General features: G+C 43.0%; 1 protein-coding gene across 2 annotated transcripts in view; it reads right to left on the reverse strand.

The window, feature by feature from the left end:
- tet3 (tet methylcytosine dioxygenase 3) overlaps nt 1-27,046 on the reverse strand; it is a 41,940-nt gene that overhangs the window by 4,249 nt on the left and 10,645 nt on the right. The window contains exons 1-8 of one of the 2 annotated variants that reach the window (XM_079566784.1): nt 20,098-22,290; nt 11,787-14,337; nt 6,007-6,097; nt 2,136-2,229; nt 1,076-1,284; nt 436-586; nt 237-326; nt 19-156 (exon numbers count right to left, since the gene is read on the reverse strand). In XM_079566784.1, coding sequence (XP_079422910.1) covers nt 19-156; nt 237-326; nt 436-586; nt 1,076-1,284; nt 2,136-2,229; nt 6,007-6,097; nt 11,787-14,289 — 3,276 coding nt within the window. In that variant the 5' untranslated portion in view covers nt 14,290-14,337; nt 20,098-22,290. Of the gene's footprint in view, nt 1-18; nt 157-236; nt 327-435; nt 587-1,075; nt 1,285-2,135; nt 2,230-6,006; nt 6,098-11,786; nt 14,338-20,097; nt 22,291-27,046 lie in introns of those variants that run through there. The other variant, XM_079566783.1, reaches the window with a different exon arrangement.

Below are 27,046 nucleotides of genomic sequence, written 5' to 3' on the forward strand. Positions count from 1 at the left end.
GTGCTCTTGTGCACCTACCACAGTGCAGCCGTTGGAGAGGTTGTGCTGGTCCTTATGTGCATGCGCGCAGAAGTCCATGCAGGCAGTGATTCCAGAGAACGGACGGCCTTCCTTCAGTCCCAGTCGGCAGTCTGGAGCTTTGGACTCTGTCAGACACTGAGACGACACAGAGTTTACATCAATACAGAAAAATGTAGTTGGGATCAACCCAACAAATCATGAGCTTCCATACGCACCTGGTTGCTGAAGGCCTGCGGAGCCAATCGCTTGTACAATGGAGCCACCTCAGTCGCCAGATTTTGGAAATTATCCCTGAGAAGATCCTCCTAAAAAGCACATCAAGCATTACCCGAATTAAAATCCACACAAACTCACTACAAATCAAACAAAACACATGACATATTTTCACCAAATTGAATCCATTTTGTGACGCACCTCTGCCGGGTGTTCTCCTTGTAGCCTGAACTTGCGAGGGATTTTGCTGCGAGCGTATTTACAGCCGTTGAAGTACATACTCCAGGAACAGCCGAAGGAGAAGGAGGCACCGCATTTATCTGGGTCCTTGCCTTGACATGCACAGGTTCGACTGTAGGGGGAGACACCAGCACGAGTATTGAGACAGACGCTTTTGGACAGTGTTGCAGTTAACACGAATAAGACTGTTTCAACTATTTTTATTTGAAGAATAAATAATTCCCTGAGAAATTTTAGACAGCTGGTGTATGTGAGGACTACAGGATTTTGGATCTCATTGTGTAAATAGTTCTGTAGCTTAACTTGATTCAGTTCAGTCCTCTCTGCAGTCTCGGTTTAACCTTAGGTGTGTAGGTTGCTTTGAATAATGCAGAGGCAAATGTTGTGGCTCTTGGATATATATGCCCGATCTGTCAGAATCAAAACTAACATGGGGATATATGCACGAGTTTCAATATCCCAGCCTAAGTCTACAAGTAAGTTTGAATAAAGTAGAAAAAGTGTTCAGGATCAGACTTTGACATTACAGCATACTTGCTGAAAGCACTTTATATTTGCGATGTGTGTTTTAAGCAGATAAGTGCACTTGTCTTGTACATACTCGTCATTGAGGCCGCAGCGTCTGCTGGTGGGGTTGCCGTATTTGGTGAGAGTGTCCGTCACGTCTCTGTACAGTTTGTCAGCCATTAAGCGGGGCACTCCCTCCCAGGCCATGATCAGGATGATGATCACAGCATTCTCACAGTGGTGTCCAGGACGCTGACGCACCAAACACAACAGCTTCTCCGTCTCACTGCCACGACGGATCACCTGGGGGAAAAAACATTTAAAATTCAGATTTTTGTTCAGTTTTTCTTTTAGTTCAATTCACTTTATATAAACTGTCAGATTCGTAAAGGTTATATGGTTTGTTCGTGTTCATCCAAGACTCCAAAGATCAGTTGATCAACCCCAGCTTTTTGCATACTGTTTACATTGTTTACTTGGGCAGGACACTTGATACCCTTGAAGCCTGTGATTGGTGGTGTTTGGCGTGGGCAGTAGCACACACAGTACAATAAAAAAAACACCAAAGTTATCTCCATCTCTGCTTGTCCTCCAGCTCACTATTTATATGTTTCACAGAGATAGAAATTAGTACTTATACCTTTCGTATGTGCACAAAAATAAATCCAAGTTATCATTATTACTATCAAAAATCAACTTTATTGTAATGATCTATTGGCTCAAACTCATTAGACTCATCTAGCCTTTTCTTGTACACCATGATAGTTCAAACTCATAGGTCTGATATTTGTCCTTCATTGTAACAAAGGTAAGTCAGGGCTGAGGCTGAGAGGTTGTTTGACAGTCAGACCTCCCACTGGGCGTCACACTGCAGCGGGCGACACCTCGTTACGGGACACTTTTAGTCCCATGGCATAAATCTCCAAGCTGCTGCTGCCGTCAGCGCTGGGTCCTGACTGACTCTGACAAATGATGCACAATTTGTAGACCTACAAGTCTCCACATTTCAACAAATAAAAGAGAAAAAAATGACCTCTAAATTTATGACACGCACAAAATATTGCGCACGTCCTTGGTTATTTAATTAGTTCAAATTGCATTGTTATAGATCAAATGAAGGGGAAAAAAAATTGAAGAGAGAGCATAACATTTACCCATTTGGCAATAGGACACCCTCTGGAGCTCTTCCCCTCTCTGCCCGTGTAAACCGCCTTTTCAATGCGAATTGCCTCTCCTTTCTGACCAAATCTGAAACATAACAACAAACAATAAACAAACATTAGAGCCACAGAAAATCAGTCTCTATACAGTGCTTTACATAGCGGCTACTCCAAGCACTTTTCCCTGACTCCCATTCTGACCATAAACGCTGATGTGATTGTATAATATTTAGCAAAGTGTGTCATAGTCCTACTAATATTCAGCCGCAGTCAGGTGCTGAGAAGTGTTCGCGAGTCTTTGTTGAGATTCACACAGATATGAGAACTTTTGCCAAACTGCTGCTCTGTGCCTCCAGGAAACATCTGTGGTTTTATTTGGTCCAAGTGAGAACCTCCAGTGTTTGTCCACAGAGGTTTGTTCGACTACTTATTTTAACCAAAGACTTGGAAGATGGGAAATAATATTCCACCTGTGTTTTCATAACGACCGAACTGCACTTCAGTGATTTCAGTCTCGATTCACTGTTTGGGAAATACCTTACTGTTTTGATTTTAAGTTGTGCACTTAAACCAATTATACACAGACAAGTAAAGCGAACAATGCATGAAGTATTCGGCCTGTAAACTGCGAAATGTTGCTGAATAATATGAGAAACATCCTGATTCCAGTTTACAATATAATAACATTTCTCAATATCATCTTGGGGGCCAGAGATTTTACGCTGGATACCCCTGCTTTATGTTAAATGTCTGAGCTACAGGTCAGTCAAAGTTGAATCAAAATCACACCCTTGTCGGTCGCAATTCGTCCAGGCTAAATTCGACACTATGGTAAAAAAAAGATATAAGATCTTATAGATACAGACAGCGACGCCTCATACAAGGGGGCGTGGCCTAGCCTGGGGGGGGGGGGGAAGAAAACCTCTAAATGAAATCACAACTTTTCACTCTTTTTAGCCGTTTTCTTGTGAAACCATAAACATATTTATCACACACCAATAAAGTCAAGCCAAAATAAGGGCCAGTTGGATGTTTTATTTTAAGCTAATTGTTCAGTAGAAGCGAGAAACGGCACTCGCTAGCATCGCTTCGCTAACCTTTTCATACATTAGCATACTTCCTGGTTAGCATTGTTAGCATTTTTCAAGTATTCATGGGCTGTTGAACCACTTTGCTTCTCTTCATGTCTCTGTATTTTTATTTAGTAGAAAAATATATTCATAATTCAGCGTTTGTTTAAGTTATGCTGGAGAAACGGGAGACAGTTTTTTTTTTTTTTCTTGTTTCCACCCCCCCTTTCGAACATGAACATATATGGGCATGTGCAAAGGTGGTGTCTGTATCTACACCTTTTTTATTTTCATTCAATTACACACAATGAAAGAAGAAGCCACTAATTTGAAACGTTATTTGTGGTCCGAACTCATTCCTAACATTCCTAACATATTTGTAGCATCCCAATTCTTCACAGGGGCGGGTTTATGTGCAGGTTTCACAACTTGCAAGGTGACTCTTCAGGGTTACTGTCAGGGAAATGCTAAAACACTTGCCTGCAAGATCATGAAATGGATACAGATGCTTAAGAATTAGATGTACAGTGTTTTCCCTACAAATATTGAACATTTTGAGCTGTATCTCGGGAAGAAGTCTGATCACCCCCCAAAAAAAACAAAAGTGCCAGATTAAACTTAACAAACAAGCCACATTTCCGCCTGAGTTAACCACCCGTTTGCACACGGTGAATGAGGAGGTCAGGGGGGTGATTTGGGGACTGGGGTCGGGTCAGTGGGACACGTCAAACGTTGGCTCACGGTTCAGCTCAGGTCTCCGCAGCTCCTGATAAGTGTCCATTGTTTACACCTCAGCGCTGAGTGGATTTGGCGGGACCCTGAACGGGAGATGCCCCCGGATCAATGGGACGGCCCAGAGGTGGTCGGGAGAGTGGGAGAGCAGTGGGTTTGGACACAGGAGCTGAGGTCATGGGGTCAAGCCGGGACTCTAAGCCTCGGAGTCCTAAGTCATTCCCTGACAACAAATAGTAGGGTTTGCCAAACATCCCCCGCACACACACACACGGCGTCCTGGGACTAATCCTGGTCACCATTTACTCACACTGAAGAGAACGTGGGAAATAAGGCAGTAGAATACATCACTAAATGGAAAGTGTGTAATAGGTTGTATTCACTTCACATTATAACATTCCAAAGAGCCCAGACTTTAAAGGCCTGCAGCTGATTTCTTTGTTCCTGAAACAATGAGAGAGGGAGCAAGAACCTGTGCTAAAAAGCGCTACATAAATAACTGTTCAAAATGTAATCAAGTGCTAAATAACAACAGTAACAAAACCGCTTTTTGTAATGCAATTGATGTGAAGCATGTCTGTGGGACAAGTCAGAAAACTGTTTGGGGATGTTGTAAAATTTAGTCGAAACGTATTAATTGACTGAATAATAAAGGTTGTCACTATTTAGCTGCTTATAAATGAGTAACAAATGATGAGGAAAGCTTGGTAAATGTTTTAGAAATGATCAAATAAGTGTTCAAATACATGTCAAATATATGGAGGTCGACCGATACAGGTTTTTCTAAGGCCGTTTCCCTTTTTGGGGGGGATTTTGATTGGCCGCAGCTGTTATGCACTGATATTTTTATAATCCTGCTCCGATCATGCTCCTAAATTGTCAGGGTTGAACTGTGACAGCAGGGGTCGCTGTATATTCATGTTTAGTAGGTACTTCAGGAGGAGCTTGTTTGAAAGAGAAAAATCAGTAGATTCCAAAACAAAAAAGGAAAATCCCCCATCTCATCAACATAAAATACAAACTTTTGATTGATTTTCATTGTGATGTTTCTCTGTTCCTCTGAAGCCTAGGATGTTGTGAATATCACTTTCAGGTCCGAAGATATCGGCCTTTATATCGGGCCGACTGTGAAAGTACCCAAACATCAGCTAGATATATCGTCCAGGCAATATATCGGTCGGGCCCTAGTGATTGGTTATTTAAATATGAGAAAATTACAAAATGTGGTTTTATTACAAAAAGAAGGGACAATTTTATTACATTTTGAGCTGTTATGTTATAATATGTGGCTCTCCAGGGTCCAAACTCATTGCTCACTTTCCAAACGCATATCTTGCCTCGCGTACCCCTTGAGTCGTTCATTTATACTCCGAGTACCCCCTTCCTTGAGGATCTCGCCAATATTATTACAAAGCGACCAACTAAACTAAGATTATTCAGTATTTTGTAGTGTTCGAAGTGAAGCTAAATGGCTCTCAAACTCAAACCTTTTCCTGAAAAAACACTCAAATCCTACTCAGTAAAGTACCACTTGCTAAGTGCTCAAGCACCCCTGGGTGGGAAACACTGGTATCGAGTTTAAAAAAACATCCCCACTATACCCAGTGTCTTGGAACGAAGTGATTTATCCCAACTTTGTCCCTTTCAATACAATGGGACCAACACTACCATATCCGTCAGAATCACCTTAGATACGTATCATTGACTTTAAATCAGTGCCTTCAGTTTGAGGAACACGTCTAACTTCTCTTACAGTGGTTTTAACGCCAATGATACGTTTTCATTTTAGGGAAGCAAGTGTTTACTTCCACAGCACTTTGGATTTTGAACTCTCTTTCTCTCTCTTTGTGTCCATATCTTTTATCTGCAGTTGTCTAGTCTGTGATTTGCTGATGCCCATCACATTTTTTGTCCTTTTCTTCTCATTTCTAGGCCGCTTGAATCCCGAGGCGAAGGGGAAAGTGGTCGGCTGAAGAGAATTTGGGAAATGATCTAAATGCGACGCGGTGTGCGATATATTTCCAAGATTCAGTTGTATTGTCTGAGTCTCGACTGAGTCTTACCTGGACTCCATCAGGGTCCGGATGGAGGCCACAGTCGGACCGGCTCCGAGATGATTGTAGTACGGCCCCTCGTCTTTCTCCAGGATTTGCTCTGAACAGAATAAAAGAAAGATGGATTAGGCAATGATATTTTGCACTTAACTTTAAAAATACATTGCCGTTTCATACAAATTGCAATACACTTTGGACAAAAATGCTTTGTATTTATTATTGTTCTCTCATCAGACCATATCTAACTTTTCGGGAAATACATATAAAACAAGAACTAAACAAATGTTTCTGTTACAAAAATGATCAATCAAGACGTTTGAAGTTCTATGACTACCCCCATAAACATCATTTAACATCAACAGACCTTATGTAAGAACTACTTAAAGAAAACATTATTTATCAAGCAAGGGAGTTAAATTATGACACAGAAACAAATTGCATTCCTTCACTAGTTAAAAATACTTTAAAGAGCATAAGAATGAGAAAGAATGTTTGCCAGAATCACAAATGAAAAGTGTGTAGTGCAGTTCGGTCTGGAAAAGAGCCCAGCAATGTGTGTTTTGTGGCTAATGTCTGTTAAAGCAGTACTAAGTAACCCTTGCCCCTAGTCGTAGCAATTTACGATTTTTTAACTTATTAATTGTCCGTGAGAGTAAATACTACGCTGACAGAAAAGACAAAGGGAGAGAGGGATATTGTGCATCACTCAAACTTGGCTGTAAATACTGTTTAAGTGGCGCACAGTTAGCTTTGCCCGCTAGCCTGTTAGCTTCTTCTTCGTGATTCTATTACTGTGTATTGGGACTGCCGGGTCGCTGCAGAAAAGTGTGATTTTCTGGCCAGAGACACCAGGGGGAGAAGAAAGACCCTCCAATCATCCCATTAACACTTGTTTTACCCCCAGAGGGACTACGAAAAGGATTTATTAAGGTAAACAAGTTACTTAGTATTGCTTTAGGCAGGCAAACTAAGCTTCAGATTGTGCCTGTGCCTGAGGTTATTGTTTTATTTAAATGAGTTTTGAACGATTTGTAAATTGACCAAATTGACAACAAATGAATACACAACAATGGAGGTTTTTGCCACATGTTACAGCTGTTTTAATACTGTAGTCAATTGACAACTGTGATTTGTGAAACCACATAATGATAATAACGCTGTGTGCTGGAGCTGCATTTCAACCTCTTCTCTTGTTTTATGTTGTAGATCAGATTTGTGGTTTTACTCTTAACAATTAGGATTGTGTTCACAGTGTACATTATAAACATTTGAGAGAAGACGAAATACAAGAATTACATGTTCATAGAGATCTAAACTACTGGGTTAGCCAAGACCCCAAGGACACGCAGCGGCAATTAAAACTCTCTGCAGCGGAAATGATCTCCAACATAATTGCAGCTTTTACGCAGTTGTAACTGCTGCGATTTCGATGAATTCTCGCAAACCGGGCCACATGAACCCCAATGATTTACTGCCGCACAATTGGACATCCACGGCGGCATCGGGGTCGGTCCTTGCATGTGGGTGTTGTAACCTAAGATTCCCACCGAAACACACACATGTAAAGGGTTCCCACACACAGACAGGCAGACAGTGGGCATTAAGTGCAGGGTGTGGTGCCAGAGGAGGCTGTGGAAAGCCTTTTGGAGCTGGTAATGACTCAGGATGTAATGTAAGTCCATGGGGGGAGTCTGGGCGTGCCTCTGTGAACAGCTGTGTTGATGTTGTCCACTTCACTACGCGAGCGCTCGGTCTGGATTGCATCATTTTTTTGTACGTTCAAAATAGGAGTTGATGTCAGAAAGAACACATTTATATCGAAAAAGGCTGAGATGTGTAAGAGGTGATACAGTGTGTAAGCTGATAGAAAATTGAACACTGCTGTTTTGAGAGGCAGCTTTGCGTATAAAAGTATGCCACTATATCTCCGACACTAGATTAGAGAAAAGAAGAGTCAGTAAAACTTTGATAGTGACAGTGGCAACATTCCTTCCATGTCGGACTCTTTTTGTGGCAGTGAAACAAGAAGAGCGTGTTACAAATTGGGTCAAATACTATTTATAGCAACAACTGTTAACCCACGAGTCATGGTTTGATTTTTTTTTACGTGGCGCACGCCTCAAATAGGATTACACCGACAACAGTAACCGAATTTACATTACGGCTACCCAGAAGAAGCCATAACATACTGCAAAAAACATCCATCTGACTGAGATTTACACTTTTTCAGATAAAGCAGTGACTGAAAAATGTGCAAAAGTTTACATATTCCCAGTTTTGTTCAGTTTTGACAATTGTGGACACACAAAAAAAGCCAAATTGCTTAAGTTTTTGGTTTAACCTCTTACCCCCCACCTGAACCGAGCGCCTTTTCTCAAGGACAGTTTTACGCAAATATGAAAATTCCTCAACTGGAGAGCAACAGTGTAACGCCTCATTTGAAACCTAAGACTTACAAAAGTGATGGTAAACTTTTAATCACGTTGTCGCCATTTTTGAAGCGTTCTAGTCGTGTTTCCGTCTCTTTTTTGTCATGTGTGCGCCGCTTTTTTGACGTGTTTTCGCCACATTTTTGTCACTTTTTTGTCACATTTTAATGTTGCATTTTAACCCGCCCTTTCGGCGCTATTTTTATGCTTTTTTTCCAAGAAGCTTTCAGATGTAGGTAAAGCCGAACTGGAGAAAATGTGCTCTGTTCAGGTGGGGGTAAGAGGTTAAATGTAATGGTTCATACAGTGTCCATATGGTTTCGCAAAATACTGCAATAATACAGTTCTTGCAACATTAAAGATTGATCACACTATTGCCCAGCCCAAATCTATGTGCACACAAATAAAGCCGGTTTGAAGTGCATGTAAAGCTATCAGAGTGAGATCAGCTAAACATTATACAGTTGAGGTCACATTCCTGTGTAGTTAAAGGGAGTGTTCTCAACAAGGAAGTCCATGAGCTACAACAAACTCCTCAGTGAGATGTTTGCCCTCGGTCCAGTTTTGAATCTTATAAAGCCTGGGTTCTCAACATGAGGTGCAGGGACCAGAGACGTAATGCGGGCTATTTTTGGAGTTACTTAGTACAGCACAGGATGAGGAATAAACTTGGCTAGACTGTTGTTTAGTCAGGGTCTACTAGGCACAGCTCAGTCCCGCTGTGAGCCTGCTTTATGTTGTTGGTAATTGCTGATTAAAGAGGAAACCAGCTTTAGATGCAGTTTTTTTGTTGTTGCAAGGATTAGTCCTGAGTCAATCCTGCCTTAGCCCCTGTCTTAACCTGATTCAGTCACACATTTTCTCAAAGTTTAATCAGAGAAAGTTAGTCTATAGGTAAGTATACTTTGTCATAGTTAATGGATAAAAGGACAAGACATCTCCCACAAACCTTTTTTTTTATTTGGTGAGTTAAACATTTCTGGATATGTTTAAGTTGCCCAGAATTGTTATAGAAAGCCCCAGGTAATAAAGTCCATATTGTTCTGTGGGTTTTGTGAGGTGGGCACTTTATATAAAGCCGTGTCTGCTGGATCCCCCGCTGCAGCTGCTCTCCTCCAACTGTGCAGCAGATTGAGAGCAGCTATCGCCTATTCAACACAAGTCGTTTAAAAGCCCCATTAACTTAATTCCACTGAGTTTATATACCGTTAGAAATAACCACAAATGGAGCTGGAACCCTGCGACCGCAAACCGATTGCAAATGCTTGGGACGGTTCCACATTTTAAGCTTGGATTTTGTTCGGTGTCTTTGTCCGCTGAAGAGATCTGTGACAAGGAAGCCCGTTTTCTGTTTTAATCTAAATTATTATTGATGAAAAATGATTTATTTCGTTCAGTTTGGGAGTTCATTTTCCAAAACAGATTTTTCCTATTCTGATATTAACCTCTCAACATCCGCCTTAACCGAGGGCATTTTCTCCAGTTCAGCTTTAGCCAAATCTAGAAGCTTCTCGACTGGAGAGCAACAGTGTAACGCTACATTTGAAAGCTAAGACCTACAAATGTTTTTGTCACCGAGCTTTTGTCACGTTTTTGAGCCGTTTTTGTTTCATTTTTTGTCATTTTTTTGTCTCTTTTTTTGTCATGGTTTTGTTGCATTTTTGTTGCTTTTTTCCCCCATAGCTTTTTTGTTGTGTTTTCATCCCAGTTTTGTCACTTTATTGTCACATTTTAGTCACTTTTATGTTGCATTATTGTTGTGTTTTCATCCTCATTTTCCTTCTCTGTTTTGATGCTATTTTTTTTAAGCTTTTACATTTAGGTAAAACTGGAGAAAATACACAAAGTTAAGGCGGGGGTAAGAGTTTGGCTGTATATCGAACATGACCATATATGGGCATTTGCAAAGGGGCGCTCTGTATCTATACCTTTCATTTTTTAAATTACAAACAATGAAAGCGGAAACCACAAAGCTAAAATGTTAACTGTGGTCCAAACCCATTCATATCTTTCCTAACATATTTGAAGCATCCCAATTCTTCACAGGGACCAGTTTATAAGCACATTTCACAACTTGGAAAGCTAACCTGTTCTTAAAAATTTATACAAATGTTCCATCGCTACAAATAAAATCAGGTTTAGTGTCTTTAAGATAGACTTTTAACCCAAATGTAGAGTTCAAACACACTCAACACCCAAACTACTGTAGTGCAACTAAAATTTTGAATCGCCAAGCCACTATATCTCTGTAATTCCAGTTATGTAAAACAGCACATTGAGAAAAGGAAGCCTGTTATATAATGAAATTCTCCTTTGTGCCGATTGATTTGCAGAAGAATCATTTTCGGAATACCTCTGCCTATTGTAAATTCATAACCTGCGAGGGGGTACCCAAGCCATCCCCCTTTTTGTCTGACAAAAGCCCTGTTCTCGCCTGCCAGTGCTCGCCGCTACACAAAGCCTCCTTCTGCTACCACGGCTATTGTTCTGGCCCGCTGCCTTACTGTGCCTCTCTCGCTGTGGCAGTCTGGAGGGGTACACCGCACACCCCGCCGACGCACATCCAAGGCCCCCCGAAAGGAGCTGGAGCCGTGGGGGGCTGATAGCTTAATAGTGGATCCATAGAGAACCGGGGGTAATTATCTGCTATGGTTACAGTAAGGGATTTTATGTCCGGGGGCCAGGTGGACTAAAGTTGGAGTCAAAAGATGCAGAAAAACAAAAAAGTATGAGGAAGAAATTGCAATATTCGATAATTTTTTATACATTTTGTAACAATATCATTGCGATATTTATTACACATTTTCTCCAGTTCAGCTTTACCCAAATCTATAAGGTCGCTTATAGTAACGCCTCATTTGAAAGCTAAGACCTCCAAAACTCATCTAAATGGATCTTTTTCCTCACATTGTCTCCATTGCTTTTTAGTTGGGTTTTCATCACACATTTTCTACTTTTTTGTCGCATTTTTTCATCATGTTTTTGTCACATTTTTGCCACATTATTGTTACTTTTTTAATTGCTTTTTTGTCTCATTTTTGTTGCTGTTTTGACACTTTTTTCAAAAAGCTTTTAGATTTGGGTAAAGCGAAACTGGAGAAAAAATGTGCTTGGTTCAGGTGGGGGTGAAGAGGTTAAACAAAAATGTGTGGGATATTTCATTTGAACAACAAAAAAATACAAACGGTATCTATAAAAACTGTAAATATTCAGAGAGAAATTGTCTGGAACTCACATGATGTAAAAAGTGTATGTGGTGAAAGAAAAAAAAAGCTATTTGACTTCTCCCTGTCAGACACACTTTGACTTTACACCAATTTGACGAGCAAAACTAAAGGCTAACTCTCAAAGCAAACTCACCGACACAGGTGCATATTGGGAACTCGGCCTGCAGGTCCTTGGAGGGGGTGTCCAGCAGGTTCTTGGTCGGGGTGTCCAGGTAGCGCAGGGGTGACTCCAGGAAGCCTTTGAGGGAGGGCGACATGGGGAAGTCCTTGGTCGGCGTGTCTTCTTCTGAGTAGCACGTCGTGGAGAGCACTGAGATGCTCCCGGACGTTTCGAACTTCATGCGTTTTGGCAGAGGCGAGCAGGGCATGCAAAACTTGTCTTCGTTAACGTTTGTGTGGCCGGCCACTTCCTCGGGCAAAGGCTGGCCGCAGACTGCCTTCTCACGCCCCTCCTCCATCGGGACATCCGCGCTGCCTTCTTTACTTTGGTCTCCTGACTCCTTGGCATCCATGTCCTCGTCGTGTGTTGCCGAGTTTGTTGTTTGGGAGTTCGACGGTGGCGCTTGGCTACCGTTCTGAATTTGGGCCTGGTTCGCTTGAGAACTCGCACTCCCCTCCGTCGGCTGGCCTCCCGCTTCGTCCGTCCTCCCAAATTCAGCCTCAAATTGACGGATAAGCTCCTCGTACTTGGGGTCGATGTTTATGAGATTTGATAGCGATGGAGATGCGGAAGAAGTGGGTATGCTGGTGTTAGACTCACTCGCAGCCGTCATATTAGATGCGTGTTCTGAATTTGCGGGGGTGGTGAAGGACTGGGATACCTGAGATTGGGCTGGTGCGAGGGGGATCACGGTGCCCGCAGAGGGACCACTATGGAGGGGCAGCGTGGGGAGGGCGCCTGGGTGCAAACCGCTCTGGATAGGACTAAACACCGTCTGCTGCTTTTGCGCTGAGATTTGACTTTGGGGCATGAAAAGTGGCACGGACGCTTTCTGCTTGGTTTTCTTGATCACAATTTGTTTCGGTTTGGGAGGCGGCGGCGTGAGCATGCCCCCCATTGGATTCATAATGGGAGATCCTTGGATGCTCTTCCTTCTTTTGGGCTCTTTCGGCTCCTGTTTGATAGCCATACGCATCATTCCCTCTGGGTCCATCTGCGGCCACCATTTCTTCAAGTTTTGGCAGGCGTTTGGCGCACGTGGCCCCGCGAAGCCTGGGGAGTGGTTAGTGAAGAGGTTTCTTTTGTAGTGAAGGTGCTGTTGCAGAGCTGCCTGAGTGGAGTGGCGGATGGACGCTTGGTTGGGGCACAGGGGCATCCCGGGATAGTGCTGTCCCTGTTGCAGACCGTTGAGCATGGCGTAGGGATCCATCTGCTGAGGGTAGTGCTCGCAAGAGTCGGGCTCTTTCTTTATCCTGTCCAATTGGGGTTGGATATTTCCATTTTGAATTTGCTGTTGAACAGGAAGCCTAAAAGGCACGCTGTTAAACTTCCCACTGCTGTCGCCGAGCAGTTGTTTGAGCTCTGACATTGGGTCTTGGTTGCTGTGTGGCCCAAAAGGATGCATGCCTCTCTGCTCGCCTCTGCCCGCCCCCTGCTGCCACTGCTGCGAGGGGTGTTGGTGGAATCCTGGAGGCTTCCCCTGGCCCGGAAAAGGCGAGGTAGACTGCTGGAGAGAGGTGGCGTGCGGAGGTGGACCTTGCGACTGCGGGCGTTGATCTTGAATGGGCTGGACCGCGTGGAGTCCAGGCGGGACGGACTGAGAGCGCGAGAACGAGAGGTGTCCCGTGCCGTTTGGGGGCTGTGTCTGGAGGTTGTGTTGGTGGAGGTTATTGTTGTAGTGGGGTTGACCCAGGGCGGTGGTACCAGACAACTGTGTGAGGGCTTCAATTGCGATGGCTGTTTGTAGACTTACATTCTTCTCCTTGGCAATGGACAGCACCTGTGGGGAGCAGGGAATGGGCGGCTTGCGGCCCGGGACTTGTTGAGGATGACCCCCCTGTTGTTGTTGTTGCAGTGGAAATGAAGAGGGTCCCGTGTTGCCGCCGTTTGTCTGCTGAGGTTGGGCGCTCGACTTGCTGCAGGGCGCCTGGTCCTCACTCGTTGCCAATTTGATTTTCTTCTCCAGCCACTCCAGGTAGTCGGGACAGTCCGGCCCGTCGCAGTTGCAGTTCGGGGGCTTGTGTCCGTGTTTGGCTTGGCTCAGTGCGGTTTGTAGCGTGTCCAGGTCGCCTGGGAGTTGGCAGCTTCCCTTTGCAGCCCCCGCGGATCGTCCCACCTGCTCTCCCTCGCCCATTTCCTCTGTGAATTTCTCATACAGCTGGCTCGTGTTCACCTGCCCTGTGGTAGAGGTGTTGGAAGCTGGCAGGGACCCAGCGGTTGCGGAGAAAGCCACCAGATTGCGTGCATCCTCTATATCCACATGGTGGGCAGGCTCGCCGGTGGTGTGGGGTCGACTGGTCCAGTTTTGAGACTGCTGGGTGTCATTGACCTTAGCGAGCCCTGGTACCCAGCCCTGCCCCCGCTGCTCCCCGTTACCCACGGGCGCCTCGTCATGGCCAGGGTAGTGTTTCGCCCCATTGGCCAGATTCAGGCTTGGTGCGCCTTCCTGAAGGCGGTCATGTGACCCAATTTCCATCTGCCCTCCACTTCTGGGGCCATCCACCGACGTGACTCTGCAAACAGTCTGAAAGAGAAAAGGTAACACAGAAAAGTTAGTCATATTTTAGGGAAAGGACATGAAAGTAGGAAAATATATAGTTGGTTTTTCAATGACAACGGCTGTGTCAGAAAGTCCAGGCCTAATTATGTATAAATATTAGTCATACGTGATTCATTTACCACAGGTGTCACAAAAAACGACTGAATTATAAAATGTCGTGGGATGGAGGCTCATTGAACAGCTGAAGGCAATCAGCTAACTTAAACACATTATCACCTTGAATTGATTTATTTTCATATTTAAAAGTGATTTATTCATAATCACAAGGTAACAGCCAATTAAACTAGTGTTTCTAATTGTTTCATTCAGCTGCAGGCTGTTCTCTTCCTGCTCCTTGAATGCATTAGGGTCTGTATTGACCTGAAGTGACACTAATGCTCACTTTGCAGGTTAATTGTGGGAAATTTTGAGCGCACTACTTTTATTCTCTGTGGCAAATTGAACACCAATACAAAATGGCGTGACCACTGTATAGTGCACAGTATATCCTTTGTCAACATTTACACTGCCAGTTTGATATTCTATTCTATTCTATTCTATTCTATTCTATTCTATTCTATTCTATTCTATTCTAGTCTGTTTTTTGTATTATTTATCAATCTTTTGCCCCTTTAAAGTTTTTTTTTGTGTCCATTGTATATAAGGTACCTCTATTTACTATGACTTCTTTGCACATTAACCTGTTCTTTGAGTGCACATTTTCCTGAATACTTCCTACATAGGTGAACCTAGTCACTAATAATCATGGCCAGGTTCAACATTTGCAGATTTCCCTTTGGACATCCTTTATTAGTAATGACTCAATAATATCAAGGCGCATAGTAGCCCCACCTACAGCATTTACTACAGCTCCGAATGACGCTCGTTCGCCGCTCTGCTCTGCGTGCACAGTGATCGAGGGGTCAGTAGGTCTAAGAAACTACTGATTGAACCGGTGCAACAGTCGAGTGATTTCACAACGCCAGGGTTTAGTCAGGGCATTGGCAGGTCACGTGACATATTTGACTGTTGTTTATAAATGAACCACTGATCCTCGCAAAACAGGGAGGTGCGGTTCCACAGGTCACACAAGTTGAATGGCTGAGTGCAACTGTGTGCTATAATGTAGATCTGCCTGATACAGGTTTGATAAGTCAATTATTTAGGGCTTAAATAATTGTAAAACGTTAGGTGTTTTTCTGGTTCATGGTTTACTCACAGTTCAGGCATGATTTACAGTTGGAATTTGACCGTTTTAGTCCAGATTTGACTGTGATCTAAGCCAAAGCTTAGAGAAACATTGATTTAGTAAAACAGTGTTATAAAACAATACAAAACTAATAAAATATCTTACCTCAGCGGATATTACTATGTTTAAACTTGCTAACCCTGCATTTTTGACAGTGCTTGCATGTTGTTTGTATTTGTTCAGTCTCTCTCAAATGCAAATGCCCCTGGATGTGTTAAACATACACATTGTACTAAAATAAAGGCAAATCTAATCACACAAATCATTCAGTACTAAATGTATCTTTAAAGTGTTTGATAACTGAATCAATAGAAGACAGAAATACCATCAACAGATAATAGACTTCAAATCACCAACATGGCTAGATGCTGGACTAATCTGGTGACAAACTAAATCCCCCTTTTGGCTAAAAACAGTGCAAGATGTTCCTCTGCGTGCGAGTTCTGGATAGTGCACAGCACGCTCAAAGTGTCCTAAAGCTTTGACAATTCACTCAAATAACAGCAATAAAGATGATGTAAATGGTGATACAAATCACTGTAAAAGGCAAAAAATAGCCATGTTGTAATGACTCCACATCGTAGTCACATCATTAGAGCAATGTTTCTGACTAACCTTTGCTCTGAAATCGGTGGCGTTTTGAGAAATGGGGCAGGTAATAGAAAACAGACACCTAAACCACATAACCTTTACTCTTTATGGCAAATTGCTCACTTTCTCAAACCAGGTCAGTTTCACACAGCTGCAAACCACATTGTAAAACGCGCTTTTTAAGTGAAAGCAGTAAAAAAAAAAACTCTAAAGAGATCTAGTGCTGCACAAAATAAGAAGCAAAGCTGCAATACCTGATAACTAGTCTTGAAAGTTATTGCAATATTGCACTAAACCATCGAACTGTGTCAAGACCTGCCTTAAAATACTAAATCAGAACCAACATGAGACTAACATGGAACTAAAATGGGGGAAATTATGACTGAAACTAAACATTCGTGCAGTTTTTAGTCACCACGTCCTCATTTTACGCTCTGTTACCACAAAATGTGTTCATCTCAATCCAGAAAGACCTCAAACACTGCAACACTTTTATTGAATTAACAGTAATTTGCTGACTTTAGTGCACTGTGCAGTTCTTATTGAGGCTTGTCTGTCTGCGAAGGAAACCCATCGAGTCGTCAGAGAAATAGTGAGGAAAATCCAAGGACATGTTTAGAAATTATTGACAGAGTTCAATTGTGTCTAAACAGCGTCCTTACAGCTCAAACAGCTGAGCAAAGGGACAATAGCGCTTTACTGCTTTCTAATAAAACATAGAGCCACGGAAGAGACTTAAAGGTACGGTTGTGTAACATGGGTTTTAAATGGTAGGGAAGCTATAGGTTCTCGGTCATATACAGGATATTGACTAGTTTAAGTAGCAGTGGCTCACATATGTATTACACTTTACAAACTTGAGGTACATTTTTTCAAAACGCTGTGACGGCTTCTGGTCACAATGGGGACCCAAAACAAAAACACATATAAACTACTTCTGCATAAAATTACGAAAACAAATCAAGGTAAAAGCGGGACATGGAAGTAATTCTATTTTCCCCAAATGTAAAGGCACATACAGTAGACCAGCAGTGGCATTTAACTAAAACAATATTTAATCTTAAAGCTGCATTATGCAACTTTTTATGCGGGGAAAAAAAAAGTCGCCTTTACTTTCCATCACAATTGTCTCTACAACACTCCAGGATCAATTGTTTTGTAGGTTTTGTCGCGAGAGGGTCCGTCAGCAGAGAAAACCTTCCAAACAATTGATTGTAGAGCGTCCTATGACCACTGTGACGGAAAGTAAAGGCGCCATGCTGATCACCAATACAGCCAATGGGTCACTACAAGGCCAAATTCACACAAATATCCACTCTTTTTTTCCCTCATAAAAAGTTGCATAGTGCACCTTTAAAACAGTTCTGCTTTCGATTGCCCAGGTTCAACTTTTTCTCATTCGACTAAACCACGACTATTTCTTCCTTGCTTCTTGTTGCTCCATCCCAACTTTTCAAGCACTTCTGTCATCAACAATATCGCCCATCATAGCTTCTTTTCTTCGCCGTAAGTTACTTGTGGTAAAATATGGTTACTGTCATGGATTGTGGACGTGTTCCAACAACTGAACAATAACGGAAGTTCACTGCATCACCCAGGCGGAAAACTTCAGACACTACATCGATTGTTTGTATCTGCCCTCACGAACGCGGCGCAGTAGGAGCGAGTCTGACATCCAGCTTCCCCTGCAATTTGAATATTATTGAAATGAGCCTTTGAACCAGGCTAATTACAGGCATCTTTTGAATACACCTTCTGCGCAGTGAGCCCGTGTCCCAGGGGGGAGCCTGTTGGTTGCAGTGCCTGTTTGGGTAACCAGCATTGACTCTGGATGAAGGGAAAAAGGGGAGGGGGTTATGCGACGGGGGCGGGGATGTCATGCTGTCGGATTTTATATTTATGCTAATTATTTATGAGAAGAAATTAGGCTGTCACACTTTTTGATACCACCACAAAGAAATTAGTGCTATTTGTAATCCACTTTCTCTCACTCTGTCTGATTGATTCCCAAAGCCATACAATGCGAGCGGATTTTTACGCAGCTAAACAAAACTATTTGCATATATAGGATGTCAACCCCCCCACCCCACCCCACCCCACCCCCTTAGAGCTCATGTAAGTCCAGTTGTGCCATGTTAGTACTCTAACTGTGGTACAACTGGTGATTCTTGGGCTTCTTCAGGTGGTTCTCACTGTCATCTACAATTCTAGACTTTATTTATTGAGATAATCTTATTCATGCTTTAGTATTGCATCCAAACCTTACACACAGTTTAAATATAATTTGTTCAAACTTACACCTGATTTGATCTCAATCTAATGTTTGGTGTTACTGTACTTGGAGGGTCGAATAATTCAAGGGGTTGTATTTTGTGTAAAAGGTTTGAAAAGCTCTGGTATGGCATGACACCTTTCTCTTGACAATGTTTTGAGGAGATACATAATCAAATTGCCTTCTTTTTCAGGTACATGGATTGTGATTGGATTGGCAAATTCCATATTAAAATCTAGACTAAGTTCCCTGTCAAACATCCAGGCGCATTACCATTTTAGAGAAGACTGAATTATGAACTACCTAACACAAGAATCACATGCATTTCAGAGCATGCTTGTAGAGGTCAGAATATGTTGTATGATGTTGCACTGCTTAAATAATAACAGTATTTGCTATGTACTAATCGCGACCGTTTCAATTGCAATTTTTTATGTAGTTGTGATTAATTGTGCGACTGACAGAGATCATTTCCATCGGTTCATTTAATTTGAGGAGGCAGATGAAGCCTGACATCCCTAATAGATAAGCACTGGGGCTTTGTTTGGGGGGTGGCAGGAGTCGACAGCCGGCATGCAATACGTGAGGATCCCCACGTCTGTCTGTATCAGCGACATCAGAGGGAGGAGGAGGGGGTGGTTTTGAGAAAACTGCAGTGTTGAAACAGAAGATGCCGCAACACGGCCGGCCACAACCAACAATCACTCACTATCTGTCACGGAACACACAAGTTCCTCTTCCCCCCCCCCCTCCCTTCCACTTTTTTTTCTTTTTTTTTAAACAATAATTAAAGCGCGCCGTCAAAGCATAGTCACGTGGGTTTAAAGCGCCGCAACCAAAACATGACTTTACGCACGTTCAAATACAGCGGGAAATGGAGCCTCGGCAGCGACTGTATCCATGGACTTTGTAGTAGCCGAGGTATTTTTGACACGGCGACCACAACAACCACTACATCAACGACGGAAGACGCCGCAAGATGAACAAAGATTTCAACGGATGACCAATAAACTAAAGAATCAGCCCGTAATCGGACAATCAGCGCTGTAAGACACAACTGAGCCAGTATTTCGCGCGTTGCCTGCCAAGCTAAACACTATGAAATGAGCAAAATATTCTCAAATATTGGCAGATGTACACGGTGTTAGGGAAAAAAAATGACAAATGTTTTAACTACAATTAAAAAAGAAATGCCTTTATAAAAAGAAACAGAGCCATTTCTGTTTCTAGACACGGAATATACTCTTGATTTCTTGATACAAGATGCAGTCAATGCAACAACCGTCCCTGTTAGATGGTGTTGAGCAGAGCAGACCAGACCGGCTTCCCTTTAAACTACATATGAAATCTGATAAGCCCTGACAACAACCATATCTACAGAGACGCTTCTCGATGCTGGCGCAGCCGGGGTTAAAAAATCCGTCGAGTGTGTGGACAGCTGAACCTAAATCCCAAACACACAACAGCCCCTGTCCTGCCGCTTTGCCCCAAACCCCCCCCCCCCCTCCTCCTCTTCCCCACATCCCCACATCCCCACGCGCCCCCTCCTCCTCCCCTCCCCATCGCTCCCTTTGCGGCTTGTGACAATATAAAGCCGGTTTAAAGCGCCATGCCCCAGACGTCGCATACTTACGCGATCCTAAGCGTCCGGAGCGATCGTAAAGCAGTCAGGCGCACGTGAGACGCCTGCCGGCCACAGAAATCCTACGTGCAGCGGTAGTAAGTGGCAGTCGTCTTGTTGTCCTCTCTATTGCGGGTTACACATCAGATCCAGCTTCGCGATACAGGCAGCCCCGGCGAGCCAAACACGCGCCTCCCCCTTTGGTAAAGCGCACACGCTGTTCATTCTCTTAGCGTTTTCCCTCATATGCCTTTTCTCTTCTCGCTTCAGTCCGCTCCTCCCTTCCCCTTGCGTTCAATATCCTCTTTCTTTCTGTCGGCGACTAACACATGCATTCGGCGTTTCTTTTCTTTTTTTTTTTTTTTTTGCGTCCAACCCCCCCCTCACCCTTCTATGTCTTTCTCTCTCCCTCCTCCCCTCTGTCTACTCTCCTCTCTCTCTCTCTCTCTCTCTCTCTCTCTCTCTCCCAGTGTGTGCAGAGCGAGAGGCCATTATCTGAACCGCGGCGGGCACGTACGATGGAATGGAGGAGTGTGCTTTGAGAGCCGTGCATAGGGGAACCGGCGATGCAGCAGGACGCAGCCTATGGCCAACGCCAACGCCTACAACCACTGACAAACCCTTGTGTCTCAAACCTAAACACTCCTAAACACGCCTTAATCCACTGTGCCAATTCCTCCCAGCATTTCCTTCAATTTTCTTCTTTTCTCGCCTTACAGGGGCTGTGGGAGAGTGACCACCGGCAACAAGCGACTACCAGACTCCGCTAAAACATCAACACAGGAAGAGGAAAAAGCAGTAAGGAAATGGCCAACACGAAGCGTTCGAGCCACTTTTCCTTCCGCCGGCTTTGATCCGCGCAGTCCGGGTTTAAGTGGGGCAGCTCTGGGCCGAAGCACAAGTCGCCGCCGGTGGCTAATAGTCTCCATTTTCTTATTCAGGCTTTCACTTGTAGGAGATCCTCTAAAGGGAAGCAGCAGAGCCAAAAGTGATCATTGCCCCTCGCCGCTCTGCCAACAAGACACATAAGACAGGGATAGGGCTTGAGCAGTGAGCGACTAAGCCGTTAGGTCTTAGTTAAAAGCGTATTTGGTGTCTATCATGACTTATTATGTAATCGTGCGCTCACTATAAAGGCAGTGGATTGAGATATAGTAGGCAGGCAATGTCCGGTACCTCTATCCGCATTTGCTCATTCATCCCAACGGTTGCTACGGACATCGCTAAGAGCCACACTCTTTGCACCATCATTTGCCAAACGTACTGTAGATCCAACACCTCTCTATCACATCCTACACTCGCGCTAACCCTCCTCCCACCATTGCCTTGCACTGATGTCACTGTCACCCTCGCCGTGACAAGCTCATCCCAGGAAACCTCTCCCCTCTCCGGGCGGATCGGCCTTGTGCGTGGCGTCCTTTCCGTGGAGCTCTGGAGGCACGACCACGGCAGCCTCCGATCTCCCGACTCCTGCGCCTTTTGAGGGTTTTTTCTGACATGGCAAGGGCTAAAACATCATTACGCTGTTGGATTAAGTTCCTTTCCCCAAGCTCGTCGAACGCTTTCTGCATTTCTCCTGGTGTCGTTTCGCCCCGCGTCCCTCCCCGATAATGTCTCTTGTTTTGTTTCACCCGACCCGCTCGCACATCATCACAGCACAACAGCCCATTTCAATACCGCTGCTGTCTGTCCGCTCCGTGTAAATTGCATACTATCTGCCGCACTGGCGCTGGCTCGTTGGTTGCAAAAACGCACACGGGTAGGAAAAAGCAAGGGGAGACTCAGTTGCACGAGATTAACCCGTTTTAAAGGAAGCAGGGAAAGAAATAGAGCTCCGCGGCTCACGTGATCGAGGACGGGCCAATCCGAGGCGGGGGAGTGTGTGGCCGTGACGCGGTTGTCTCGTCATCGGCGTGTCTCCCCCACCAGGAAGCACATGGCACTTGACACATACTCAGGCTCTCTCTCCTACTTACACCAAACATGCACACACACCGACGGACCTCAAAGAAAGAAAGAAAGAAAAAAAAACACACCCCTTCTCTGTCATTGTGTCGGCAAAATTCCCCCAAAATGACACGACGTTTATACCCAGGATGTGACTTAACCCAAGAATCACATGGGCTGTTAGATCAGTTCCTCGTTTTAACCACCGCAACGTGCTCACGACCACCGGGCAGTTAGGCTTAGACGAAACGGTACAAGCTGAGACCAGGAGAAGATAGTAAACTAAACAATAAAAAGAGTCAATCTCAACAAACTACTATGGAAATTGATAGCGGTCATGAAAGTACAGACCAAAAAAGAACAAGCAGCAAGTCATAATAGTATTTTGATGGACTATGTGTTACTTGGAAGTGTACTGCCAACAAAATAAATACTGTCAAAGCAAAATGTTTTCAAGAAGGGGTCATCTGTATTGGGTTGTTACAGCAAAATTGAAGCCTATAACAATAGATAAGTGGTTCTCACACTTTTAACACCAACGTATTTGAGCTTCCAAGTTCCACTAGACCTAGATCAAGATCAAATCCGGACTAAACTAGGTCTAAAAGGGTGTAAATTGGACTAAACCATATCTAAACCTGAAAAATACCTAACTTAAATGCATGGCTAAAGCATAAATGACATGATCTCCAATAATATATAGATGAAAGACAATACCTCGAAGACAAACAGCTTCATGCAGCCCAGTCCAGTAAATGTACAACCAAGTGAAATGATTAACTCCCTTTAGGAACTGAAAACTAACAGCCATCAACGTCTAATCAGTAAAGAAGAACTGAGAAGATGAGTAACCGGCCGCACTTACGGTAATCCTGCTGTAGCCCGGCATTGGGAGTTGAAAATGTCAAAGCCCGACAGTCTCCAAGTTTCAAATAGGTTTCACATATAAAGCGAATCACATACTTAACCCCAAATGATTGTCTAAATGAGCTTTTTGACGCCCAGCACAACGCTCAGTGCCGTGTCTGCTCTTCCATTTCTGCTCTGCGTACTCTGTTTCCCATCAGAGGCAGCGCAGTTTAAAGCCCTGTTTGTAGGAGGGATGACTGACAACGGTAGTGCATCCTCGGCAAGGCGTGAGTGGTGTTTTTGCTTGATTATGACTAAGCTTTAGTCATCCTTTCTCTACGAAAATCTCTCTGTTTTCATGGGTCGCTAACCTCGAGTGGGAGGTCATGAAAGTATCAGGATGAAGAATTTGATACCACGGGCTGCATTGATGTGGCGAAGCAACGGCAAATCTTTTTGAGTGTAATTTAATTCAATCATTACTGGAAATCAATGAAATCGTGTGATAAAAGGCTGTTCGCTGTAAAGAAACTATCAAGTCACTCAATGAGGGAGGAAGTCACATCGGAATCTCTGCATTGTTGTGGTATCATTAGTTTTTTTTTTAGTACTTTACATGGGGATGCACAGTATGGCAAATAATGGCCATTTTTGTGTGTTGAAATGTAATAACAATATTTTTTGGAAACTTTAACATTAAATGTTTAATGACCACATTGGTTTTAATTTTTTTAGTGTTAAGCTTATGACATAGACAGAGGTAAAGTTCCAGAGCAGTTTGATTCACTCATTTCCCATTGACATAACAACAGTTTAAAATCGTTTGCCTTCATCTATGTAACTTCCTGTCAGTGTCCAAAAAGGAAGTGAAATTATAAAACATCACAAAAATGTCAAACTAAAGAAAACTGGGAACATTTTTTAGCAAGATCTTAAATATAATTGTGTTAACGATGTTTTAGTAAAAATTGTGTCTAATGTGGTGCCATATGCACTTTAACAGTAATATTCTATGGATTATTTCTATTCATATTCTACTTTTTACCGCTAAAATCAATTCTATTCAATTACACTACTTAATTACACTAGTATAACGTGAAACAAGATGAAGAGAAGAAACATTCAGCAAACTATAGGCCTCGGCCAGTGGTCTCAACTGTTGGGCGGGAACCAGAAGTGGGTTGCAGGACCAGTTTCTGATGGGCGTCGGCTTTGCAAAGAAAAAAAACTGTTGGAATTTTTTTGGATAGTACGTTTATAGATCCATATAGATCCATAACAGAGCTACATGAGAAAATTAAACTACAAGAAGCAGACAGCAATTTCTTACTTCTATTGTAATAAGGTCACAGGTAGGGGTCCTGAAGCTACACAATGTCCAGGTGGTACTCTGAAATCTGAAATTTTAGACTTTATTCATTTAAAAAGCATTAGTGCAGTTTATGTTTATGCATTTTTCTGGTCTACTCATGGTTTTCACACAGTTTGGACATAATTTAGTTCAGTATAAATCTATTGTAGACCCTGTTTAGTTCCAGTTTCGGGTTAGGGTTTGATGGTGCTTTAAACATTTTAAGTGGTGGTACTGGGTGTGAAACGTTTGAGAACCACTACCTTCATCCAACACCATAAATTCAGACATTTTTAACTTGGATTTTGTTTCTCTGCAAATCAGGTCAATTGCTTTTGGATTACTGATGCTATATAAAGAAAAAGAGCTACAACACTGCTGTGTGCAGACCTCACATGACAGGGAGCATCACAGTCATGATATTCGCCCTCCTCTGCTCAATCCCCCATCCCCCCGCTCCGTTCCTGTCAGCTGACCGCACACACACGCCTCCACCCCCCGTCCCGACCTAGATCGCCTCTAATGGCATCAAGGTCATCTGATCAGCCTCGACGCCCATTCTCTCCCCGTCCTCCTCCCACCTTTCACGCTCTCCTTCTCCTTCTACCCCAAAATCCTAAACCGCATTCGAACAGAGCAGCAAAAAGAGCTATTGCAGAGACTAAATGCCACATGTGTTTTTCACTGTAAAGGAACTGCAGGGAGCGCATGTCAGTGGTGACTGAGCATACTGTACTGGGCTGTTCTCTCAGGGTCAGTGGGTTTATTGGTGGGTGGGACGTGAGGGGCTGCACAGAGCTGCAATGGAAATGCGGCGGTCAATATGTCGACGTAATATGTGCAAATGGGCCGGGCTAAGTGCACAGTCTTCCTCCAGTGTGTCCATTATCATTTACAGCCTCGTGCCATGAATCGTTTGTGTAGTCACTTGATAAGCAGGTTGATTTTCCTTCGGCAAATAAGCCACAGTTTTCATGAATTAGTGGAAGCTTTAAAACAAATGACTGATGAAAAATGATTTAAACACCAATTTTCAGTAGTGTGCTCTATGTTGGAGACATTTAGATGATACTTTTACTCAAATCTCCAACCAATAACTGAGGAGCAACTATCAGTAGCTCTTCATCCCTTTAAAAGTACAGATAACTAAAGATTTTCTACATTTTTACACCCGTAAGTCACTTTTCAGATGCATTTTCTTTTGATTGTTGATTGTTGTGTTGAAATATCATCTTGCCATCAAATTCTCCAGTTAAACAGGTGTTACAAGCAAAAGCTCCCTGCCATTTTTGTAAAAGCGGCTCTCGGGGTCAGTTTTGGAGACTTCCCTTCTTCTTTTTGATTAATTGTTGTGGAAAGATGTTCATTCAGTAATTCAAAGGTTGCCGGTTTGATTTCTGCAATAGGCTCTGTGCACGAAATGCGGCATAGCAACATGATGCTATCTTTCTAGACTAGCGGCTGTTTCCTGTCATCGTTTAATTCCTATGGAGAGTTAGCCGTGTCTTGTTGAAATACATAAATATTCAAAGAGTACGTGACAGAGAGCACGCAGCTGTATCATCACTTAGAACAATACTTTATTCAGGATGTAAACACTTCAACAGAGGAGACTTAACTGTAAGTGTTTTAGCCTCGGAGCTAAAGGCTAGCGTTAATTTGACGCAAACAAATATTGAAATAAAGTAGCACCATCTGAAATAATAATTATAAAACACACTAGGTTTGACATTTATTCAAGTTTTCTACTGTTTTTAATTTATTTTTAATAACAAATGTTGGCATCAGCATATAAATAGTTCACCGGAGGAGACTTCTGAGTTTTAGCCTTGATGCTAAAGGCTAATGCTAATTTGACGCTAACAAATGCTAAAATAAAGTAGCACCATCTGAAATAATTATTCTAAAAACACACTAGGCTTGACTTTTATTTAAGTTTTCTACAGTTTTTATTGTATTTTTGATGTTAAATGTTGACATCAGGAAGAAAATATGTCACCGGAGGAGACTTCAGTGTTTTAGCCTTGATGCTAAAGGCTAACGTTAATTTGACGCTAACAAATGTTGAAATACAGTAGCTCCATCTGAAATAATTATTTTAAAAAAACTGGACTTGATGTTTAAGTTTGCTACGGTTTTTAAATCTTGTTTTACTTTTAATTTACGTTAAAATGTTGACAGGAAGTGGTCTTTACACAACACTGGCCAACAGGAAGTTAGCAAAACATTCAATGCACAGAGCCTATTGGCAATGTTTGCAGCTGTTGTGCCATTGGGCATTCCACTTCCTTCTCTTCAGTTGTTTCTACATGAATGTCAGTGGTTGTTCCTTGCTGTAAAGCGTTTAGAGCCAAAACAAACAAAAGTGCAATAAACGTGTGACCATTTATATTGATTTTGTCGAGTTGATTACCGTTTATTGCCACGAACAGTAAATCCCATCGCGTTCGTCAAAATGCAAGTGTGCCCTTTCTAGACGCCTCCCCAAATGATCATAATGTTGATCTATCCATCTGTCTCGGCTGCGGCAGACTCTTGACATATTGTGCATATCCGTCTAATCACCTTGTGTTATCTCAGCATCTGTGTCTCGTCCCAGGATCCTCCCCCGCCCTAAACCAGCCCTGAACCCGCCCCGGACCCGGACGGCGTTGGGTTCAGGCTGTGTGTTTGGGTGTCAATCAGACGCCGTTCATTTGGATACAGTTTCCCTAGTGCTCGACAACGAAAGAAATATTGTGTTTGCCTTTATATTGGGAATTGACAGATAAATATCATTTGGTTTATATTCTGTAGTCATTACGAGGTGTATAT

This window comes from Gobius niger (genome assembly GCF_951799975.1).
Source record: "Gobius niger genome assembly, chromosome: 1".
In the NCBI taxonomy this organism is placed as follows: domain Eukaryota; kingdom Metazoa; phylum Chordata; class Actinopteri; order Gobiiformes; family Gobiidae; genus Gobius; species Gobius niger.